The sequence below is a fragment of the Leucopleurus acutus genome (genome assembly GCF_964270905.1).
Source record: "Leucopleurus acutus genome assembly, chromosome: 14".
NCBI lineage: Eukaryota > Metazoa > Chordata > Mammalia > Artiodactyla > Delphinidae > Leucopleurus > Leucopleurus acutus.
Genome location: NC_139156.1, coordinates 79,610,415 through 79,633,357, shown reverse-complemented (window position 1 = coordinate 79,633,357; position 22,943 = coordinate 79,610,415). Strand labels below are relative to the sequence as shown.

Genomic DNA, 22,943 nt, shown 5'->3' with positions numbered 1-22,943 from the left:
CTTCTTCTTTTCCAATTTGGATTCCTTTTGTTTTTATTCTCTCATTGCCGTGGCTAGAACTTCCAAAACTACATTGAATAAAAGTCGGGAGAATGGAAATTGTTGTCTTGTTCCTGATGTTAGAGGAAATGCTTTCAGCTTTTCACCATTGAGTATGTTGTTACCTATGGGTTTGTCATACATGGCCTTTATTATGTTAAGGTAGGTTCCCTGTGTGCCCAATTTCTGGAGAGTTTTTATTATAAATCTGTGTTGAATTTTGTGAAAACCTTTTTCTGCATCTATTGAGATGATCATATGGTTTTTATTCTTCAGTTTGTTAATGTGGTGTATCACACTGATTGACTTGCAGATATTGAAAAATCCTTGCATCCCTAGGATAAATCCCACTTGATCATGGTGTGTGATCCTTTCAATGTATTGTGGTAGTATTTTGTTGAGGAGTTTTTTGTTTGTGTTCATCAGTGATATTGGCGTGTAATTTTCTTTTTTTGTGGTATCTTTGGTTTTTGTATCAGGATGATGGTGGCCTCATAGGATGGGTTTGGGAGTGTTCCTTCCTCTACAGGTTTTTGAAATAGTTTCAGAAGCATAGGTGTTAATTCTTCTCTAAATTTTTGATAAAATTCCCCCATGAAGCCATCTGGTCCTGGGCTTTTGTTTGTTGGGAGATTTTTGTTTGGTTTTTTTTTTTGGTTTTCTTTGCCACACTGCAAAGCAGAAGGGATCTTAGTTCTCCAACCAGGGATTGAACCCGTGCTCCCTGCAGTGGAAGCATAGAGTCTTAACCGCTGGACTGCCAGGGAAGTCTGTTGGGAGTTTTTTAAATCACAGTTTCAATTTCAGTACTTGTGGTAGGTCTGTTCATATTTTCTGTTTCTTCCTGGTTCAGTCTTGGGAGATTGTACTGTTTTAAGAATTTGTCCATTTCTTCTAGGTTTTCCATTTTATTGGTGTATAGTTGCTTGTAGTAGTCTCTATCCTTTGTATTTCTGTGGTGTCCATTGTAACTTCTCCTTTTTCATTTATAATTTTATTGATTTGAGCCCTCTCCCTTATTTTCTTGATGAGTCTCACTAAAGGTTTATCAATTTTGTTTATCTTTTTCAAAGAACCACCTTTTAGTTTTTTTTTTTTTCAGCCTTTAGTTTTATTGATATTTTTTCTATTTTCTTCATCTCTATTTCATTTATTTCTGCTCTGATCTTTTTTTTTCCCCCACTGTGTTGGGTCATCGTTGCTGTGCACAGGCTTTCTGTCATTGCGGTGAGTGGGGGGCCACTCCTTGTTGTGGTGCACGGGCCTCTCATTGCGGTGGCTTCTCTTGTTGCAGAGCACGGGCTCTAGGGCGTGTGGGCTTCAGTAGTTGTGGCTCGCGGGCTCTAGAGTGCAGGCTCAGTAGTTGTGCACAGGCTTAATTGCTCCGCGGCACGTGAGATCTTCGCAGACCAGGGATCGAACCCGTGTCCCCTGCGCTGGCAGGTGGATTCTCAACCACTGCACCACCAGGGAAGTTCCTCTACTCTGATCTTTATGATTTCTTTACTTCTACTAACTTTAGGTTTTGTTTCTTCTTTCTCTAGTTGCTTTAGGTGTAAGTTTAGGTTGTTTATTTGGGATATTTCTTGTTTTCTGAAGTAAGATTGTATTGCTACAAACTTCCCTCTTAGAACTGGGTTTTCTTCATCGCATAGGTTTTGGATTGTCGCGTTTTTGTTTTCATTTGTCTCTAGGTATTTTCTGATTTCCCGTTTGATTTCTTCAGTGATCCATTGGTTGTTTAGTAGCATATTGTTTAGCCTCCATGTGTTTTTGTTTTTTACAATTTTTTTCTTGTAGTTGAATTCTAATCTCCTACTGTTGTGGTCGGAAAAGATGCTTGAAATGATTTCAGTTTTCTTAAATATACCAAGGCTCACTTTGTGGCCCAGCATGTGATCTATCCTGGAGAATATTCCATGTGCACTTGAATGTGTATTCTGCTGCTATCTGATGAAATGCTCTGTAAACATCAAAAAAATCCATCTGGTCTGATGTGTCATTTAAGACCTGTGTTTTCTTACTGATTAGCTGTCTGGATGGTCTGTCCATTGATGAAAGTGGGGTGTTAAATTCCACCACTATTATCATGTTACTTTCAATTTCTCCTTTTATGGCTGGTGGCATTTGCCTTATATATTGAGGTGCTCCTATATTCGGTGCGTACATTTTTACAGTTGTTATATCTTCTTCTTGGATTGATCCCTTGATCATTATGTAGTATCCTTCTTTGTCTCTTGTAACAGTCTTTATTTTAAAGTTTATTTTGTCTGATACAAGTATTGCTACTCCAGCTTTCTTTTGATTTCCATTTGCATGGAATAACCTTTTCCATCCCCTCACTTTCAGTCTGTATGTGTCCCTAGATCTGAAGTGGGTCTCTTGTAGACAGCATATATATGGGTCTTGTTTTTATATCCCTTCAGCCAGTCTGTGTCTTTTGGTTGGAGCATTTAATCCATTTACATTTAAGGTAATTACCCATATGTATGTTCTTATTGCCAACTTGTTAATTGTTTTGGTTTTGTTTTTGTAGGTCTTTTTTCTTTCCTTACTCTTTTGTTCTCTTTTGATTTGATGACTGTCTTTAGTGTTGTGTTTGGATTGCTTTTTCTTTGTGTGTGTGTGTGTGTGTGTGTGTGTGTGTGTGTGTGTGTGTGTGTGTAGTAGTAGTAGATTTTTGGTTTGCAGTTACCGTGAGGTTTTGATACAGCAGTTATAGGTCTTTTAATCTTCTGTTTATGCCACAAAAATTCTGCACTGGCTTTTTTCTTGATTAACATTAGATATGGGTTTCTTGGTATCCCATGTAAAGAAAATTTATATCTAATCTTTACTATTGTTACACTTCTTTTCTCCCCAAAGAGGAAAGTTGTTTATTTAACATTTTATGACTTTTGTAACATTTTGACAGTACTGTATGTAGGCTGTTGACATTATTTATGAGCTAGTTTATATGGCCCAAGGTATTTTTAAAAATAACATTTGTCAGTTGTACTTCATCAGTGTTGTTTTGTTGCTGTTGTTATTCCAAAGTTTTTAATGTTCTTTTTTTCATAGACTTTATTGAAATAATACCATTGAGAATCAGAGTTTACATGATTTATTTGATACATGAAATATGTATAAAGTGCTCTTTTTGGAGCATTTTGGTACAGCTTTTGGATGAATCATGCTTTTGTCTTCCTACCAGAGGAAATAGAAAGAGGAATATGTGTTTAAATGTGATGACATGATATGTTTTCATGTTCTGGGAGTGGATGGAAGAAACAGCTAAACCTATTGACTAACTGCAGTCTAGAAGAACATTTAAACATTATGTCGAAAGCAAAGTCATTGTCTTTGACAGACACATAATAGTATTCAAATAAAAATACTGTTACTAGTGTAACTAATTAGGTAATGCACTTGTTATTTCAAGATGTATTTTATAACTTATTACTGGGATATAGCCCTTCTTAAAATTTGTAGCAGATTTTATTAAAGGAGAAATAGGCATTTGGCAGTTTCTAAGTTAAAGTATTTTAGGCTCCAGGTCACCTCTTCCATACCTTATAGATGCAGAAAATTTGGTACTCAAGTGTGTACTGGTTTGAGGCTTTGAACAGATATGAGGTAGCTTCCTCAGAGAGAATTCTTGCTCCTGTAAGTTAGTGGTATTTGTGTAGCCCACAAGCTTCCAAAGTGTTCCACCTCAAAGGATTGTTAGGAGGATTCAGTGAATTAATACATATAAAGCACTTAGAACTGTGCCTGACAGGAAGTAAGAACCTTTTAAGTTAGAGATTATTGGTTTTGCTATTGTTGTTATTACTGTGAATTAGAAAAAAATACTCCTTTCTTAGAATACTTAATTCCCGTCTATAGGAAAATCATCATAATATATTGCTTTTTGTTAGAGCATGATAATTTATAGTCATAAATATAGTAAATATAAATATCTATAATTCCTGGCCCTCAAGGCCAGAAAATGTGGTCTTTAATTATCAGATTAAACCATAACCCTTATCAACCATGTGCTGTAGAACTAGGGATAGCCAAATAGAATACCTGTTGTTTAGTTTATTATAAGTGACTTCAGTTTGGAATTACTGTCATTTAAAGGTAGAAAGCCCAGCTGAGGTAACATGTCTAGGAAGGGGAGTCTGATGAAGTGTGCCTGGGGTGCTTGTTAGAAATATGAATTCTCAGGTTGGACATGCAGAGATTTTAATTCAGTAGGTTGGAGTTATGGTCCAGGACTCGTCATTTTAAATGTGCTCCCTAGATGATTCTGATGTCACAGTTTGAGAAAGGCTAAGTTTTTATTACTTAGGTTGCAGCAGGAAGTCACCAGGAAGCAAAATAAAACCATCTGAGCCCTCAGTATAACTGCCTTTACAAAACTAAGCTTTTTGTCCTGGGCTTCAGCTGAGGCCTGAATTAAGAAATAGTCACTTCTGAAATACCAGTGAATGTGTTATAAAGATGCTATCAAGTGTGATATGTTCTTCATTATCTTACTTGATGCCCCTTATATATTCTTTTGACAAATTACTGTTAGCTCAGGGAAAGAGAAAAAACTGAGGTGGTTTTATTATTGAAAAAAGAGAATTGCATCTTTTTCTTCTTGCTGCAAGGGTGCTCAAAGCTATGTTTTATACTTCACTGCTACTTTTTCAATTATTCTCTTCTGTTCTCTTTTAATGCTTCTTATATTCCACCTCCCACTTTTTTTGTTGTTGTTAGTGGCTTGTGATCTTTCAGTACCCAGTTATCTTTCCCCTGAATTAAAAAAAAATTTTTATTGAAGTATAGTTGATTTACAATGTTAATTTCTGCTTTATAGCAAAGTGACTCAGTTATACATATGTATATACATATTCTTTTCCACTATGGTTTATAATAGGATATTGAACATAATTCCTTGTGCTGTACAGTAGGACCTTGTTGTTTATCCATCCTATATACAACAGTTTGCAACTGCTAATCCCTAACTCCCAGTCCTTCCCTTCCCCAGCCCCCTCCCCCTTGGCAACCACAAGTCTGTTCTCTACATCTGTGAATCTGTTTTTTTTTTTTTTTTTTTTGTGGTACGTGGGCCTCTCACTGTTGTGGCCTCTCCCATTGCGGAGCACAGGCTCTGGACGCGCAGGCTCAGCGGCCATGGCTCATGGGCCCAGCCACTCCGTGGCATATGGGATCTTCCCGGACCGGGGCACGAACCCACGTCCCCTGCATCGGCAGGCGGACTCTCAACCACTGCGCCACCAGGGAAGCCCTGTGAATCTGTTTTTGTTTTGTAGATATGTTCATTTGTATCATATTGTAGCTTCCACATATAAATGATATATGGTATTTTTCTTTTTTTGACTTACTTCACTTAGTATGATAATCTCTAGGTTCGTCCATGTTGCTGCAGATGTCATTATTTCATTCTTTTTAATGGCTGAGTAATATTCCTATATATATATATATATATATATATATATATATATATATATATATATACACTACATCTTTTTTATCCATTCATCTGTCGATGGACATTTAGGTTGTTTTCATGTCTTGGAATAGTGCTGCTATGAACCTAGGGGGTGCATGTATCTTTTTGAATTATAATTTTGTCTGGGTATATGCCCAGGAGTGGGATTGCTGGGTCATATGGTAACTCTATGTTTAGTTTTTTGAGGAACCTCCATACTGTTTTCCATAGTGGCTGTACCAGTTTACGTTCCCACCAACAGTGTAAGAGGTTTCCCTTTTCTCCACAGCTTCTCCAGCATTTATTATTTGTAGACTTTTAAATTATGGCCATTTTTGACTGGTGTGAGGTAGTACCTCATTGCTGTTTTGATTTGAATTTCTCTAATAAGTAGCGATGATGAGCATCCTTTCATGTGCCTGTAGGCCATCTATATGTCTTCTTTGGATAAATGTCTATTTAGGTTTTCTGTACATTTTTCTGTTGGGTTGTTTGTTTTTTTGTTATTGAATTGTAGGAGCTGTTTGTATATTTTGGAAATTAAGCCCTTGTTAGTTGCATCAGTTGCAATATTTTCTCCCATTCTGTGGGTTGTTTTTTCATTTTGTTTATGGTTTCCTTTGCTGTGCAAAAGCTTATAAGTTTGATTAGGTCCCATTTTTTTATTTTTACTTTTATTTCTATCACTTTGGGAGACTGACCTAAGAAAACATTGGTATGATTTATGTCAGAGAATGTTTTGCCTGTGTTTTCTTCTAGGAGTTCTGTGGTGTCTTGTCTTAATATTTAAGTCTTTAAGCCATTTTGTGTTTACTTTTGTGTTTGGTAGTAGGAATGTTTTCTAGCTGCACTGATTTACATGTGGCTGTCCAACTTTTCCAGCACCACTTGATGGGAAAGGCTGTCTTTTCCCCATTGTATATTCTTGCCTCCTTTTCGAAGATTAATCATCCATAGGTGTGTTGGTTTATTTCTGGACTCTATTCTGTTCCATTGATCCGTATGTCTGTTTCTGTACAAGTACCATGCCGTTTGGATTACTGTAGCTTTGTAGTATTGTCTGAAGTCTGGGAGGGTTATGCCTCCTGCTTTGTTCCTTTTCCCTCAGGATTACTTTGGTAATTCTGGGTCTTTTATGGTTCCATATAAATTTAAGGATTATTTGTTTTAGTTCTGTGAAAAATGTTATGGGTATTTTGATAGGTATTGCATTAAATCTGTGGGTTGCTTTGGGTAGTATGGCCATTTTAACAGTATTTATTTTTCCAATACAAGAGCATGGGATATCTTTCCATTTCTTTGAGTCATCTTTAGCTTCCTTTATTAATGTTCTGTATTGATAGTTCTCAGCACGTAAGTTTTTCACCTCCTTGGTGAGGTTTATTCCTAAGGTTTTTTTTTTTTTTTTTGATGCCATTTTAAAAGGGATTTCTTGTTTACATTCCCTTTCTGATATTTCATTGTTAGTGTTAAGAAATGCAACTGATTTCTGTATGTTAATCTTGTATCCTGCTGCTTTGCTGAATTCATTTATTAGATAGTATTTTTTGTGTAGAGTCCTTAGGGTTTTTATATATAATATGTCATTTTTCCATATAGTGACAATTTTACCTCTTCACTTCCAATTTGGATACCTTTTATTTCTTTTTTTTGTCTGATTGCTGTGGCTAGGACTTCCAATACCATGTTGAATAGAAGTGGTGAGAGTGGGCATTCTTGTCTTGTTCCAGATTTTAGCAGGAAGGCTTTCAGCTTTTCACCATTGAGTATTATAATGGCTGTGGTGGGTTTTCATAAATGGCTTTTATTATGTAGAGATATGTCCCCCTGTATCCACTTTGGTAAGAGTTTTGATCATAAATCGATGTTGAATATTGTCAAATGCTTTTTCTGCACCTATTGAGGTGACCATGTGGTTTTTGACTTTTGTTAATGTGGTGTATTACATTGATTGATTTGTGTATGTTGAACCATCCTTGTGAACTTGGGATGAATCCCGCTTGGTCATGGTGTATGATCTTTTTTATGTGTTGTTGGATTCAGTTTGCTAATATTTTGTTGAGAATTTTTGCATCTATGTTCATCAAAGATATTGACCTGTAATTTTCTTTTGTGGTGGTATCTTTGTCTGATTTTGGTATCAGGGTGATGGTGGCTTCATAGAATGTCTTCGGGAGTCTTTTGGAAGAGTTTGAGAAGGATCGGTATAAATTTTTCTTTGCATGTTTGGTAGAATTCTCCTTTGAAGCCATCTGGTCCTGGACTTTTGATTGTTGGGAGTTATTTTTTGTTTGATTTTTTGTTTGTTTTTTGTTTTTTTTGTGGTACGCGGGCCTGTCACCGCTGTGGCCTCTCCCACCATGGAGCTCAGGCTCCGGACACGCAGGCCCATTGGCCACAGCCCACGGGCGCAGCCACTCCGCGGCATGTGGGACCCTCCCGGATCGGGGCATGAACCCGTGTTCCCCACATCGGCAGGCGGACTCTCAACCACTGCGCCACCAGGGAAGCCGGGGAGTTGTTTTTAAACTACAGATTATATTTCACTTCTAGTGATCGATCTGTTCAAATTATCTATTTTTTTCTTGATTCAGTTTTGGTGGGCTGTATGTTTCTAGAAAGTTGTCCATTTCTTACAGGTTGTTAAATTTGTTAGCATATAATTGTTCATAGTATTCCTTATGTTTTTTTTGTATTTCTGTGGTATTGGTTGAGATTTCTCCTTTTTTATTTCTTTATTTGTTTAATTTGGGTTCTTTCTTTTCTTTTTGGTGAACCTAGCCAGAGGCTTATCAATTTTGTTTACCTTTTCAAAGAAAAAGCTCTTGGTTTTATTGACTTTTTTCTATTGCTTTTTAATCTCTATTTTATTTATTTCCTCCCTTATCTCTATTATTTCCTTCCTTCTCCTGACTTTAGGTTTTGTTTATTTTTCTTTTTCTAATTGTTTTTGGGTGGTATTTTAGGTTATTTTAGATTTTTCTTGTTTTTTCAGGAAGGCCTCTATTGCTATGAACTTCCCTCTAAGAACTGCTTTGGCTGCATCCCATAGATTTTATATGATTTTGTTTTCATTGTCATTTGTCTCAAGGTATTTTAAATTTTTTTAGTATGTTTTTAAAAATATATATTTATTTATTTGGCTGTGCTGGGTCTTAGTTGCAGCACATGGGGTCTTTGTTGCTGCGTGTGGGATCTTTAGTTCCGGCATGCGAACTCTTTAGTTGTGGCATAAGAGCTCTAGTTCCCCAACCAGGGGTTGAACCCAGGCCCCCTGCACTGGGAGCATGGAACCTTAGCCACTGGACCACCAGGGAAGTCCTAAATTTTTAAAATTTCCTTGTTGACGCATTGGTTTTTTAGTAGCATGTTGTTTAGTTTCCACGTAATCTTTTTTTTTTTTCATTTCTTTCCCTGTGGTTGATTTCTAGTTTCATGCCATTGTGGTCAGAGAAGATGCTTGAGATAATTTCTGTACTCTTGTATTTTTTGAGGCTTGTTTTGTGCCCTATTATGTGGTCAATTCTAGAGAATGTTCCGTGCTTGAAAAGAATGTGTATTCTGTTTTTTTTGGTTTTGTTTTTGGATGTAATGCGCTCAAAATATCAATTGAGTCTAACTATTTCATTGTATCCTTTAGAATCTCTGTTGTCTTGTTGATTTTTTTATCTAGAGGATCTGTCCATTGATGTGAGTGGATAATAAAAATAGGAGACTATTAGAGGAGACTGTTAGTCACGGAGGCTATTTTTATGTGAGAGCATCCCTGTGTAGCCTGCATGGGCTTGATATTTATGGTTTGAGGGTTGTTTTTAGTATGGGTGTCTGCCACCTCTTTTCTCAGTGTATGCTGGCATTATCCCATTGATAGGTAGTATGACTGGTGTTGTGGTGATCAGAGCCTGCCCTGGATATTGAGTGGGGCCTTCTCTTTCCTCTGTGGCTGTCACTGCCCTTTCAGGGGCAGGGTCTACGCCCTAGTTTTTGGAGTAGAAGCCCTCAGATCCGTTTCTGAGCTGTGTTTCTGAGCTACAGTGTGAGGTAGGTGGGATTGGAGTGCTCCCACTGGGAGAGGAGCCACTGAGTGTTCCTCTGCTGGAGGTTTTCTTTTCTTCTTTTAAAAAAAATTAATTATTTAATTTTATTTATTTATTTTTGGCTGCGCTGGGTCTTCATTGCTGCGTGCGAGCTTTCTCTAGTCGTGGTGAGTGGGGGCTACTTTTCGTTGCGGTGTGCGGGCTTCTCATTGCAGTGGCTTCTGTTGTTGTGGAGCATGGGCTCTAGAGTGCAGGCTCAGTAGTTGTGGCACACAGGCCTAGTTGCTCCACAGCATGTGGGATCTTCCCGGACCAGGGCTCAAACCCGTGTCCCCTGCATTTGCAGGCAGATCCTTAAACAGTGTGCCACCAGGGAAGCCCCTGGCAGGTGGACTCTTAACCACTGCACCACCAGGGAATTCCCCAGAGCTTTTCACTGGTGAGTTTTCTCTGTCATGTCACCTTTCACCTGTTGTGCAGGCTCACAAAGTACACCTTTGTTGCCATTGCCCTTGGCCCTGCCTCAGCCTTGGGTATGCTGGCATTTGGCCCTGGTGCCTCTCAGGCATTGTTTTCACAAAGCAGCGCAGACCCACTGAAATCAGGTCCCAGGACTGCAGCAGTTGTGCACCTGGACCTGCAGTGGGAGCTATAGAGGCAGCTCAGACCCTGTCCTGGCCCAGTCCCCTTTTTCATGCGCCCACAAAGCCCACAGCTGCTAAGGCCATACCCATCCCAGCTGTGGGAGCACCCACTGTCCGTTCAGATGTCTCAAAGGCGCTGAATTTACAAAGACAGAGGCGTGAACCCGCAGCTCATGCAGCTGCAGGGAGAGATTTCAGCTCTGCTTCCTGAGTCGTGCAACCCCTGGTGTTCCGCTGTCGTTCAGGTCCACCTCTGTGCATGGGCAACCTGCTGGCATCTGCTCCTGGGGCCTGCCAAGGTGGTGGTTGGCATGGGAGCCCGCCTGGGTGGCCACTGGGACCAGTGAGCTTGCCCAGGCAGGAGCCGGCCGAGGCAGTGGATGGCGTGTGCTCTCCCGAAGCCCGCAGGGGGCCTGTGCATGGAGCCAGAGGCTGTCCCTTCATGCGACACTGATCAGTGGCGCTGTGCTTCTATGGCGGGCCCAGGCTTCTTCCGCAACCACCCCCGTTTGCGGCTGTGCCACACTCCAGTCCCTCAGGCTCTCTCCACGCAGCCAACACCAGTCCTCTCCCCGGGTTTGTCCTCTACACCCCAAGTTTCAGCACCCAGCCACCACCGGTACCAGTGGATGCGCGTCTCAGACTGGGGGACGTAGGGTTGTGGCATAGACGATCTGTGTAGGTCTCTCTGTTGTCTGCCTGCCGCAAACTGGTTGTTGCACTCTCCTCTGAGCCTCTGAAGCTCCTTTTCTGTCCCAGCTGATCTCCCCTCCAGTGATGGGGCTTCCCAGGGTGCGGGAACCTTTCCTTTTTTTCAGCTCCCTCCTAGAGGTGCAGGTCCCATCCCACTTCCTCTTTTTTATTTTTTCCCTATCATCTTATCTGGTTACATGGAGATCTTTCTTGTCCTTTCAGGTGTTTGAGGTCTTCTACTTGTTCTGTGAAAATTGTTTTGTGAGAATTGTAGGTGTTTTGTGAGAATTGTTTTGTGAGAATAGGTGTTTTGTGAGAATTGTTCTGTTTGTAGTTGTGTTTTTTTTTTTTTTAATTTTTATTTTTGTGGTACGCAGGCCTCTCACTGTTGTGGCCTCTCCCATTGCGGAGCACAGGCTCCGGACGCGCAGGCTCAGCGGCCATGGTTCACGGGCCCAGCCACTCCGCGGCATGTGGGATCCTCCTGGACTGGGGCATGAACCCGCGTCCCCTGCATCGGAAGGCAGACTCTCAACCACTGCGCCCTCAGGGAAGCCCTGTAGTTGTATTTTTGATGTATTTGTGGGAGGAGGTGAGTTCCACATCCTGCTACTCCACCATCTTGATTGGAGCCCTCTCCCCTTAAGTTTTTTAAAATTGTATGTTATTGTAAATCTTTTAAGGACATTCTCAAGCTACAGATTAACAGCAAGAGCACCTCCAGGAGGCACTGGAATATTCCTAAGACTGCCTAGGGTAGTGTTAAAAATAACCTACTTCATAATTTCAAAGACCCCAAGGTTTTTTAGGCTAACCGTGTAGTAAAGTGATTCCAGCTGTTGGAGGATTGAAACTTTGACTTTGTTTCAGCTATGAGCTGTGGACAGTATTTGGAGGCGCTAAGCTGGTACTCTCCCTGAGAGTAATTTTGTGAAGATCAACAGTGAATCAGATTAGCAACATCACTCAATGGAGATGGAAGGTTCTCTGAATTTCTTACTTGGATGACTTGAGTGTAGTCATATATCTTTAAAGCAAAAAAGCAAGTGTCAGTTATCTCAGGAGGAAGTCAGGACAAAAGAATCGCCAAGGCAGATGTTGGCAGTACCCATCTTAGACTTCGAAGAGGGAAGGCAAAGGGACCGTATCCCTGGCACAGCCCTAGAGTGGAGGTGGATCCAGGAGTTATAGCCACTGGACTTGAGATGATTCCTATCTCACTGTTAAGGTTACTGACCTTATGAGATAGACAGGTCTAGATACTTTTACCAAACACCATTAAATATTCCATTTATCGAATTTGTCTAGTTTGTATTTCATGCTCACCAAGCAATCTCCTGAGTTATGGTGTGGCTTCTCGTGCTAGTATGTTTACAGGAGTAGAATATATTGGTCATATATATGGAGTTATTATTATTTTTAAATAGTCCACTTTTTAGAGCAATTTAGACTCACAGAAAAAGTGAGCAGAAAGTACAGAGAGTGCCCACAACAGCACAGCCTCCCCGCTATCAACACCCAGCTCCAGAGCAGTACATCTGTTACAGTGGATGAGCCTAAACTGACACATCTCCATCACCCAGAGTCCCTCACTTATATTAGAGTTCACTCTTGCTGTCGTACATTCTTTGGGTTTTGACAAGTGTTCAGTGACGTTTGTCCACTATTATAATATCACATGGAATAGTTCACTGGCTTAGAAATCTCCTGTGCTCTGCTTATTCATTCCTCTCTCCACCCCTAAGCTGTGGTAATCATCGATCTTTTTACTGTCTCCATAGTTTTGCCTTTTCCAGAAATTCATATAGTTGGAATCCTACTATATGTAGCCTTTTCACATTGCCTTTTTTCACTTAGTAATCTGCATTGAATTTTCCTCCATGTCTTTTCATGTCTTGAGAGCTCATTTCTTTTTAGCAGTAAATAATATTCCATTGTCTAGATGGAATATTTGTCCATGTGTCCAAGTTTTGGCCATTATGAATAAAGCTTCTGTAAACATCTGTGTGCAGGCTTTTGTGTAGACATAAGTTTCAACCCATTTAGGTAAATACCAAGGAGTGTGACTGCTGGGCTGTTGGAGTCATTATTTTTAAATCTTGTGATTTCAGTGAGGTTGGGTCTGATTACAACTGGTTTTTCATGTGTCTTGATGTCCTGGAAGAGAATGGAGTCCTCATGTTAGTCAAGAGATTTAGGCTTGTGTGTGACAGTTTTATTTATCATTGTAAATTAATAAGCTTATATTCTCGTGTCTGCTTCAATCTTTTGTGCATTTGAATTTGCTAGACTGTGGCTAATCAAGGTCTTATCACCCCTGGCATGTAGAAGGCAGAGCCGGATCTTACACTCTTGGGAGCTAACTGATGAGGAAGTCCTGCCCAGCTACCACTCCTCTCTGCTCTTTCAAATGTACTACACTGATTTCTCTGCTTGCTACTCTGTCTTTAATGCACTGGCTCCTGGGTAATACCTTGCCAAACAATAGTTATTCTTCATCAGAGTTACAGCTCATCACAACTGAATGCTGGCCTTGCTTTTTCCCCCTGTGTTAGCTTGAGTTGTGACTTGTTCTTTGTATTGTGGAAGAATGGCCTTGTGTTGTGCATTCTTCTTGGTGATATCCATCAACTTAACTCATTCTGATGGCTTTTATGATGAATAACATTACTGTATTTACTTCTTATCTAAAGGCATTTGTTTGATAAAAAGTGGATTAGGGCTTCCCTGGTGGCGCAGTGGTTAAGAATCCGCCTGCCAATGTGGGGGACACGGGTTCGAGCCTGGTCTGGGAAGATCCCACATGCCACGGAGCAGCTAAGCCCTTGTGCCACAACTACTGAGCCTGTGCTCTAGAGCCCGTGAGCTACAACTACTGAGCCTGTGCACCCAGAGCCCGGGCTCTGCAACAAGAGAAGCCACCACAATGAGAAGCCTGTGCACCACAACAAAGACAAGCCCCTGCTCACCGCAACTAGAGAAAGCCTGTGCACAGCAACGAAGACCCAACGCAGCCAAAAGTAAATTTAAAAAAGAAAAAGTGGATTAGGACACAAAAGAATTGTGTGTGTGCTAGTACAGGATCTGGTTCTTTTTGGCTATGTTATTTTTGCAGTTGTGACAATAAGAAATAGATATTGATCTCTGCATCAGGTTCCTGACACAGAGCTCCTAAAACCCGTTTAATTTCCTGAGTGTGGGGATGCCAGGAGCCTCTTTCATTCTCATATTTGGTCTTTGACCTCAGTTCCTGACACAAGAGCATCTAAGGCCCTTGGAATCTCCAGACTGATGAAATCCCCTAGATAGCATCAGACTGGGGACTAGTCACCAGAAAGACCACAGCATGATTAGGAGGCTGCAACTTTCAGTCTCATTCCTATCTTCTGGGGAGGGAAGAGGATTGGAGATAGAGTTAGTAATCAATCATGCCTACATGATGAAGTCTCCATGAAAATCCCTAAACTATGTATTTGGAGAGCTTCCAGGTTGGTGAGCCCATCTACATGCTGAGAGGGTGGTGCCCCAAACTCCACAGGGAGAGACTCCTGCGCGCAGGACTTTTCTGGACCTTGCCCTATGTACTTCTTCATCTGCCTCCTTTATTATATCCGTTATAATAAACTGGTAAGCGTAAGTGTTTCCCTGAGTTCTCTGAGCCGTTCTAGCAAATTAGGAATTTTTAGGAAGGATTGTGGAGACCCCTGATTTATAGGCTGTTGGTGAGAAGTACAAGTGACAACCTGGGACCTGAGACTGGCGTCTCAAGCGGGGGCAATCTTGTGGGACTAAGCCCTTAACCTAGGGGTCTGCACTAACTCCAGGCAGTCCGTGTCAGAATTGAGTTGAATTGCAGCACCCCACCCCGTCCGCCAAGAACTGGAGAATCTCTTGGTGTGGAAAAACCCACACATCTGGTGTCAGAAGTGTTGTGAGATGAGTGGAAGAAACAGAGTTTTCCCTTTAACAAGTCACATATTTTCCCCAAGCTTCAGTTTTTACCTTTAAAATTGAGGTCATGTTTCTCCATGCTTTTTAAAAAAAATTTTATTGAAGTATAGTTGATTTACAATGTTGTGTTAATTTCTGCTATACAGTAAAGTGATTCAGTTATACATATATATATTCTTTTTCATATTCTTTTCCATTATGGTTCATCACAGGATATTGAATATAGTTCCCCATATTATATAGTAGGACTTTGTTGTTTATCCATTCTATATATAATAGTTTGTATCTGCTAATCCCAAACTCCCAGTCTTTCCCTACCCCCACTCCCTTGGCAACCACAAGTCTGTTCTACTATGTTTGTGAGTCTGTTTCTGTTTCGTAGATATGTTCATTTGTGTCGTATCAATGTTTTAGATTCCACGTATAAGTGATATAATATGGTATTTGTCTTTCTCTGTCTGACTTCACTTAGTTTGATAATTTCTAGGTCTATCCATGTTGTTGCAAATGGCATTATTTCATTCTTTTTAATGGCTGAGTAATAGTCCATTGTATATATGTACCATATCTTCTTTTTCCATTTATCTGTTGATGGACATCTAGGTTGCTTCCATGTCTTAGCTCTTGTAAATAGTGCTGCTGTGAACATTGGGGTGCATGTATCTTTTGGAATTATAGTTTTATCTAGGTATATGCCCAGGAGTGGAATTGCTGGGTCATAAGGTAACTCTATTTTTAGTTTTTTGAGGAACCTCCATACTGTTCTCCATAGTGGCTGAACCAGTTTACATTCCCACCAACAGTGTAAGAGGGTTCCCTTTTCTCCACACCCTTTCCAGCATTTATTATTTGTAGACTTTTTAATGGTGTCCATTGTGACTGGTGTGAGGTGGTACCCCATTGTAGTTTTGATTTGCATTTCTCTAATAATTAGATGATGAGCATCTTTTTATGTGCCTATTGGCCATCTGTATGTCTTCTTTTCTCTATGCTTATTACAAAGGGTTCTCTGGAGAAGCAGGATAAAGTTAAAGCTTTTACCATGTTGCAACCTCTTTGACACAGTTGGGCGCAATCTCTTTTAACACCTTTAGTTTTTTCTCCTGAACTACATGCTCCTGTGCAACCTCTGGGCAACACTTTTAGCTCTAGCTACTCAGGATTTTTTGAGGTCCTCTAAACAGATTATGAAATCTCACACTATGCCTTCACCTGGCATATTTTCTCTTCAAGGCTGACCTCAAGTGTTACTACCTCTGTATGTCTTTCCCATAACTACTCCCAGCAATATTAACTTGTCTTCTTATCTGTGCTCCCATAACACCTGAATTTACTTTTACTCCAAGACTGATTCTTTATATAATGACTGTTAGTTTACACATCTGTCCCTATTAGAAAACTTTAAGATGTTTTGGGGCAGAGAACTGTGAACTGTCTTACTTATTTTCCTGTCCTATTAATTTTCACTCCTTATTATTTTCTTCCTTTTACTTTCTTTAGGTTTAATTAACTTGTTTTTCCTCCCCTTAACATTTTGAGACAGATGATTGTTTTCCGTCTTGAACCTAACGTATACATTTAAGTCTGTAAGTTTCTCTCAAAATGCAACTTTAGCTGCATTCCCCACATTTTGACATGTAGCGTTTTCATTATGATTTGGTTCAAAGTATTTTCTAATTGACATTGTGCTTTCTTTTTTGATGCAAGGTAATTTGGAATGATATTCCTTAATTTCTAAATATATGAGGCTTTTCTAATGAGTTCTGTGTTATTGACTTCCAGCTGAATTCCACTGTGTTGAGAGAACCTACTCTGATTTCAGTTTTTAAATTTTTATTTATTTTTTGTTGTGGTAAAATACACATAACATAAAAGTTACATTTTTCACATTTTTTAAGTGTACTGTTCAGTGGCATTAGGTACATTCATATTGTGCAACCACCATCGTCATCCATCTCCAAAACCTTTTTTATCTTCTCGAACTGAACCTTCATACTCATTAAACGTTAGTTTCCCATTCTCCCCTCCCCCAGTCCCTGGCAACTACATTCTACTTTCTGTCTCCATGAATTTGACTACTCTAAGTACCTCATATAGGTGGAATCATACAGCTGACTGGATGACTTCACTTAGTATAATGTCCTCAGGGTTCATCCATGCTGTAGCATGTGTTAAAATTTCCTTCCTTTTTAAGGCTGAATAATACTGCATTGTATGTTTATACCACATCAAAAATAATGATATACTTAAAAATTAACCAAGGAGGTAAAAGATTTGTACAATGAAAACTATAATGCACTGTTGAAAGAAATTAAAGAAGACATAAATAAATAGAAAGACATCCCATGTTCATGGATTTGAAGAGTTAATATTATTAAAATGTCAGTACTACCCATAGCAATCTACAGATTCAGTGGCTATCCCTATCAAAATCCCGAGGACAGTTTTTGCAAGCTCGCTTTTAACTAGAATATTTAGCCCCTTATGGTTTTATTTAATTGTTGGTAATTTGGGTTTATGTCTACCATCTAATTATTTACTTTCTAATTTGTCTTGCCTATGCTCTTTATTGCTTTTTTTTTCTTTCACTGGATTGATTAGTTTAAAATTTCCCTCTATTAATTTGGTATTTATACACTTTTATTATTTAGTGGTTACCCTAGAGATTAAAATAAAACATACGTCTTTGAATTATAAAAGCCTAATAAAAATTAGTAATTTTACCTCTTCCTGGACTCATGCAAAGACGTTAGAACTCTTGAACATTAATTCCACCTACCTTCTTCCTTATCCACACGTTGGATATTTTAATCTGTGTATTTTATCTTACTAAAAAATTTTTTTTAATTTATTTTATTTTTGGCTGTGTTGGGTCTTTGTTACTGTGCATGGGCTTTCTCTAGTTGCGGCAAGCAGGGGCTACTCTTCGTTGTGGTGCGTGGGCTTCTCATTGCAGTGGCTTCTCTTGTTGTGGAACACGGGCTGTAGGCGCATGGGCTTCAGTAGTTCCGATACACGGGCTCAGTAGTTGTGGCTCACAGTCTCTAGAGCGCAGGCTCAGTAGTTGTGGCACATGGGCGTAGTTGCTGTGTGACATGTGGGATCTTCCCAGACCAGGGCTCGTACCTGTGTCCCCTGCATTGGCAGGCAGATTCTTAACCACTGCGCCACCAGGGAAGCCCAATCTATGTGTATTTTAAACCCAAAGAGATAATATTACTGTTATTTCGTATTTCAGTATTAATTTAGACTTACCATATATTTACCATTTTGTTGCCCTTCATTCCCCTCTATATCCTCAGGCTTCCTTCTGGGATAATTTTCTTTTTCCTTGAAGATCACCCTTGTCGATATTTCTTTGTTGAAGTTGCCATTATGTTGCCTTAAAAAAAATTTTTTTTTTAGTTGTGGTTACATATATATAAAACAAAATTTGCCATTTTACCCATTTTTTTTCCATTAAAACTGTAAAATTGTTATAAAATATATGTAACATAAAATTTACCATTTTAATCTTTTTATTGAAGTATAGTTGACTTAAAACATTATATTAGTTTCAGGTGTGCAACATAGTGATTTGATATTTTTATCAATTACACACCATTTTAACCTTTTAAAAGTAGACTTTGTTTTTTAGAATAGCTTTAGGTTCACAAGGAAGTTGAGTGGAAGGTACAGAGTTTTCCCATATACCTCCTGCCCCCACACATGCATAACCTCTCCCATTATCAACATCTCCCACCAGAGTGGTACATTTTTCACCCATTTCTGTTAATGGCCTTTGATGTACAAAAGTGTTTAAATTTTGGGCTTCCCTGGTGGCGCAGTGGTTGAGAGTCTGCCTGCCGATGCAGGGGACATGGGTTCGTGCCCCGGTCCGGGAGGATCCCACATGCCACAGAGCGGCTGGGCCCCTGAGGCATGGCCGCTGAGCCTGCACGTCCGGAGCCTGTGCTCCGCAACGGGAGAGGCCACTGTTGTAAGAGGCCCACGTACCGCAAAAAAAAAAAAAAAAAAAAGTGTTTAAATTTTATGAAGTCCAGTTTATGTTTTTTTTTTTGTTGCTTGATCTTTTGGTGCCATATCTAAGAATCCAGTGCCAAATCCATGGTTTTATAGATTTATCCTTAAGTTTTAGGATTAGAAATAAATCCTTAGAAATAAAGTTTTCTTCTAAGAGTTTTTTTTAATCTATTTTGAGAGTTGGGTGTCCAAATTCATTCTTTTGCATGTGGGTATCTAGTTGTCTCAGCACCATTTGTTGAAAAGACTGTCCTTTCCTGTTGAGTTGACTTGACACTTCTGTCAAAAACCAGTTGACCATGTATGGGTTTATTTCTGGATTCTCAACTCTACTCCTTTGATCTGAGCCTTATGACAGTAACACACTTTTTTGATTACAGTAGCTTTGTAGCAAGTTTTGAAATTGGAAAGTATAAGCCCTCTGACTTTGTTACTGTTTTTCAAGATTGTTTTGGGTATTCAGGGCCCCTTGCTTACTTTTTTGAAGGATATTTTCACCAATTACAGTGTTCCAGATTGCCAGGGTGTTTTTGTTTGTTTGTTTTTAACTTTTTTTTTCCCCCAGTATTTTGAAGATATTATTCATTTATCGTTCTGGCTTTTACTGTTTCTATGGAGAAGTCAGTCAACTATTTCTGGTTGTTTTCCTTTGGAGATAATCTGTTTCCTCTCCCTCACCCCGAGCTGTTTTAAGATTTTTCTCTGTCTTTGTTATATGGCAGCTGGTGGAGTTTGGTTTTGCTTTGTTTTGTTTTCTCTTTTTTTTGTGGTGGTTTTTTGTTTGTCTTGCATTTGTACTGTTTATTTTTCTTAGACCTTCTTAAATGTGTGGCTTGATGCCTTTCTTTAGTTTTGTAATAGTCTCAGTCATTATTTCTTCAGAGCTTGCTCTTTCCACAATCTCTCCCTACTCTCTTTTTGGGGGCTCCAGTTCTATATACATGGTAGACCTTTTCGTTGTATTCTCTACGTCTCTTACATGCTAGTCTGTTTTTCATCACTTATTACTGTGCTATGTTCTGTATATATTTTTTTCTCACCTGTTTTTTAAAAAAATTATGTATAATCTATTGTAAAAAAACTATCCGTTGAATTATAATTTGAATTACTGAATTTTTCAGTTCCAGAATTTCCATTTAGGGTTTGAAAAAAGTTTAAAAATATTTCTGCTGAAGTTCTCAATTTTATCTTTTGTTTTCCTGAAAATATTAAACATACGTAAAACTCTATTATGCAGATGCCCAGTGGATCTGCTGCTGTTGGCTGTTGTTTTTCTTGGTTTTCAGTCATAGATGCTTATCTTTTTCTATGCTTGGTTGTTTCTGTTTGAGTGCCAGGTATTGATTATGAAGAGTTATAATTTGAGCTTTGCAATGGTGTTAGCTTCCTCCAGAGAGGACTGAAGTTAACTCTGGCAGATGGCGAGGGTCCCTGGCAATCCCAGATCACTTAAACAAATCTGGGAATGAGATTATTTGAAGTTGACCTTCAGTCCCTTCAAGGGCTCGTCTGTTTAGAGTTGGTTCCTTCCTAACTCTTAGAATCAAGGCATTTCAAGCTCCAGTACGAAACCTAGAGAGTTTCTTGCAACCTCCATCTTCCTTGGGAGGCTGTAATTTTCATTATTGACCTCTTAGTCCCTCAAAAGCTCTGGCCAAAGCTCTGTTCAGCATTTTAGCTTTTCAGCCTTTTCTACCAGAATCAGCAGATGCCTTGAGGGGAAAAATTTGCTTTAAGACTTCGTTTAACTCTGGGTTTCCCTTTTCTCTCAGATTTTGTAATTTTGTAATTACAATTTTGTAATTGAATTTTGTAATTCAATTACAAATTCAATTACAAAAAAGAATTTTGTAATTCTTCAGTGCCTTGTTAGCTCTCTGGTGCTTTGAAAGAGATATCTTATATATGTGTGTGTGTATATATATATAATTATTTTTTTAATTGTGGTAAGTTATACATAACTAAACTTACCATTTTACCACTTTTAAGTGTATAGTTCAGTGATATTAAGTACAGTAACATTGTCACAGTTATCACCACCATCCATCTCCAGGACTCTTCATTTTGCAAAACTGAAACTCTGTACCCATTAAACAAGAACTCCCCATTCTCCCCTCCCCTTAGCTCCTGGCAACCACCATTCTACTTTCTGTCTGTAAATTTTAGCTACTGTTGTTTTCTGCAGTTGTGTTTTTTTGTTGGGTTTTTGAACCAAACTTGCTATTGCATTTGCTGATTAAGTTCTGAGTCTGAGGTTGACTTGTCTTTTCCTAAAGACATTTCTTTCTCCCCCAGTGGTGTCTGTGTGCTGTGGTTTCCATTACAAACTGTATTTCCTTGCAGAAAAATGGAGCATCACCTGTGTCCTAATTTAATGCTCATTTTGTTTTTCTTGTTCTGCCAGGACTCTGGTTAGGAGTAGAATGGGACAATCCTGAGAGGGGAAAGCATGATGGAAGCCACGAAGGGACTGTGTATTTCAAATGCAGGTAATTTTCCATTGCGAATTGGCATGGTTATCTAGGAGAATGTTAAATAGCTGAATAAGGGGGGATGGAGAAGAAGACATGTTTGACTGTTAGGGTAGTTATAATGTAGAATTTGGTGTATTCTAAAAAGACAATTCTATTTGTAGAGTTTTTTTCCTTGTTTTTAAAATTCTCAGTCTTAACCTTGCAAGTGGGGTTGCTTTCTTTGTCCTTTTTTGTGTTTTTGTTTTGTGACAGTTTTTTTTTTTAATTGTATGGATCCAAACATTTCTCATTGATTCATTAACTGTTTACTACCCACTGAGTGAATACTAGAAGAGGAATAGCCTAGATATCCAACAAAAGCAGTTGATTAAGCAAAATCCAGAACATCCAAACAGTGGCATGCTAGGCCACTATTTTAAAAAAAGCTCTTGGGCTTCCCTGGTGGTGCAGTGGTTAGGAATCTGCCTGCTAATGCAGGGGACACGGGTTCAAGCCCTGGTCTGGGAAGAGCCCACATGCTGTAGAGCAACTAAGCCTGTGTGCCACAACTACTGAGCTTGCGTGCCACAACTACTGAAGCTCACGCTCCTAGAGCCCGTGCTCCACAACAAGAGAAGCCACTGCAATGAGAAGCCCACACACCACAACAAAGAGTAGCCCCCGCTTGCCACAACTAGAGAAAGCCCGCACGCAGCAACGAAGACCCAACGCAGCCAAAAATAAATAAATAAATTTATTTTAAAAATAAAATAAAATAAAGCTCTTATCATGAAAAGAATTACACATTATAGTGCATATCTACTAATATTTTTACCTGCTTGATTTCAGAGAAACTATGTGAAGCTCTGAAAAGGATGGAGGGGAATTTCAGGCAGTCTATCTTTTAAATTTTTGTTGTTGTTTGTTTTCCCTAAGTTTCAGTTTCTCGGAAGAATCTGTTATTATTAAGCTTATCATTCTTTAAATGTGGTACAGTGAACACACTCCTGGCCTGGTAATCAAGAGGCCTCTAGCTTTGTTTTTAACAATCTTTATGACCTTAAATCAGACTAAATTTACTAACCTCTAAAATGAAGGTCAAAATCAGATAATAGCAAAATAAGTTTCCTAGTCGAGCATTCTGTAGTTTTGGGAAGTCAGGATAGAAGAAGAATTGGCATGTTGCTAGAGGCCAGCGGTAGTGACAGACATGGCATGAGGCCAGCTCAGAATCTGTCAAGAGGTCATAGAGTATGAAGGGAGCAATTTATGTGTTTAGAGAGGTGTTGAAATAGAAATCTCTTAGCTTGGCCTGTTGATCCCTTACCTCCCTGGACCATGACCTCACAAAACCTCCAGTGAGGGAACGTTCCCTGTGGAGCCTGCCCCAGCACCTCCCAAATCGTCCATGGTTACGTGTCCTTCATGGTCTCTGCATATGGTGATATTTTCAGTCTTGGTTACTCTGAGTAGGAAAATGAAGACTTGTGTCAGTCCTGGCAGAGCTGGGATTTGCCCTGAAGTGCTGATGGGCACAGACTTAGTGTTCAGGTTCTTACCCTTGGAATAAGCATTTCCTTGCTTTGTTGTGTTTCCTAGTACAGTCATGCCTGAGCATTTACATGTTGAAATACATGTT

At 39.3% G+C, this 22,943-nt stretch overlaps 1 protein-coding gene across 2 annotated transcripts in view; it reads left to right on the top strand.

Moving 5' to 3' along the window:
- Positions 1-22,943, top strand: part of TBCE (tubulin folding cofactor E) — a 109,725-nt gene that overhangs the window by 52,339 nt on the left and 34,443 nt on the right. For both annotated transcript variants that reach the window (XR_014326734.1, XM_082854238.1), the window contains exon 3: positions 21,256-21,340. Coding sequence is in view for 1 of the 2 variants with exons in the window: in XM_082854238.1 (XP_082710364.1) it covers positions 21,256-21,340 (85 nt within the window). In the remaining variant the exon portion in view is untranslated. The remainder of the gene's footprint in view (positions 1-21,255; positions 21,341-22,943) is intronic.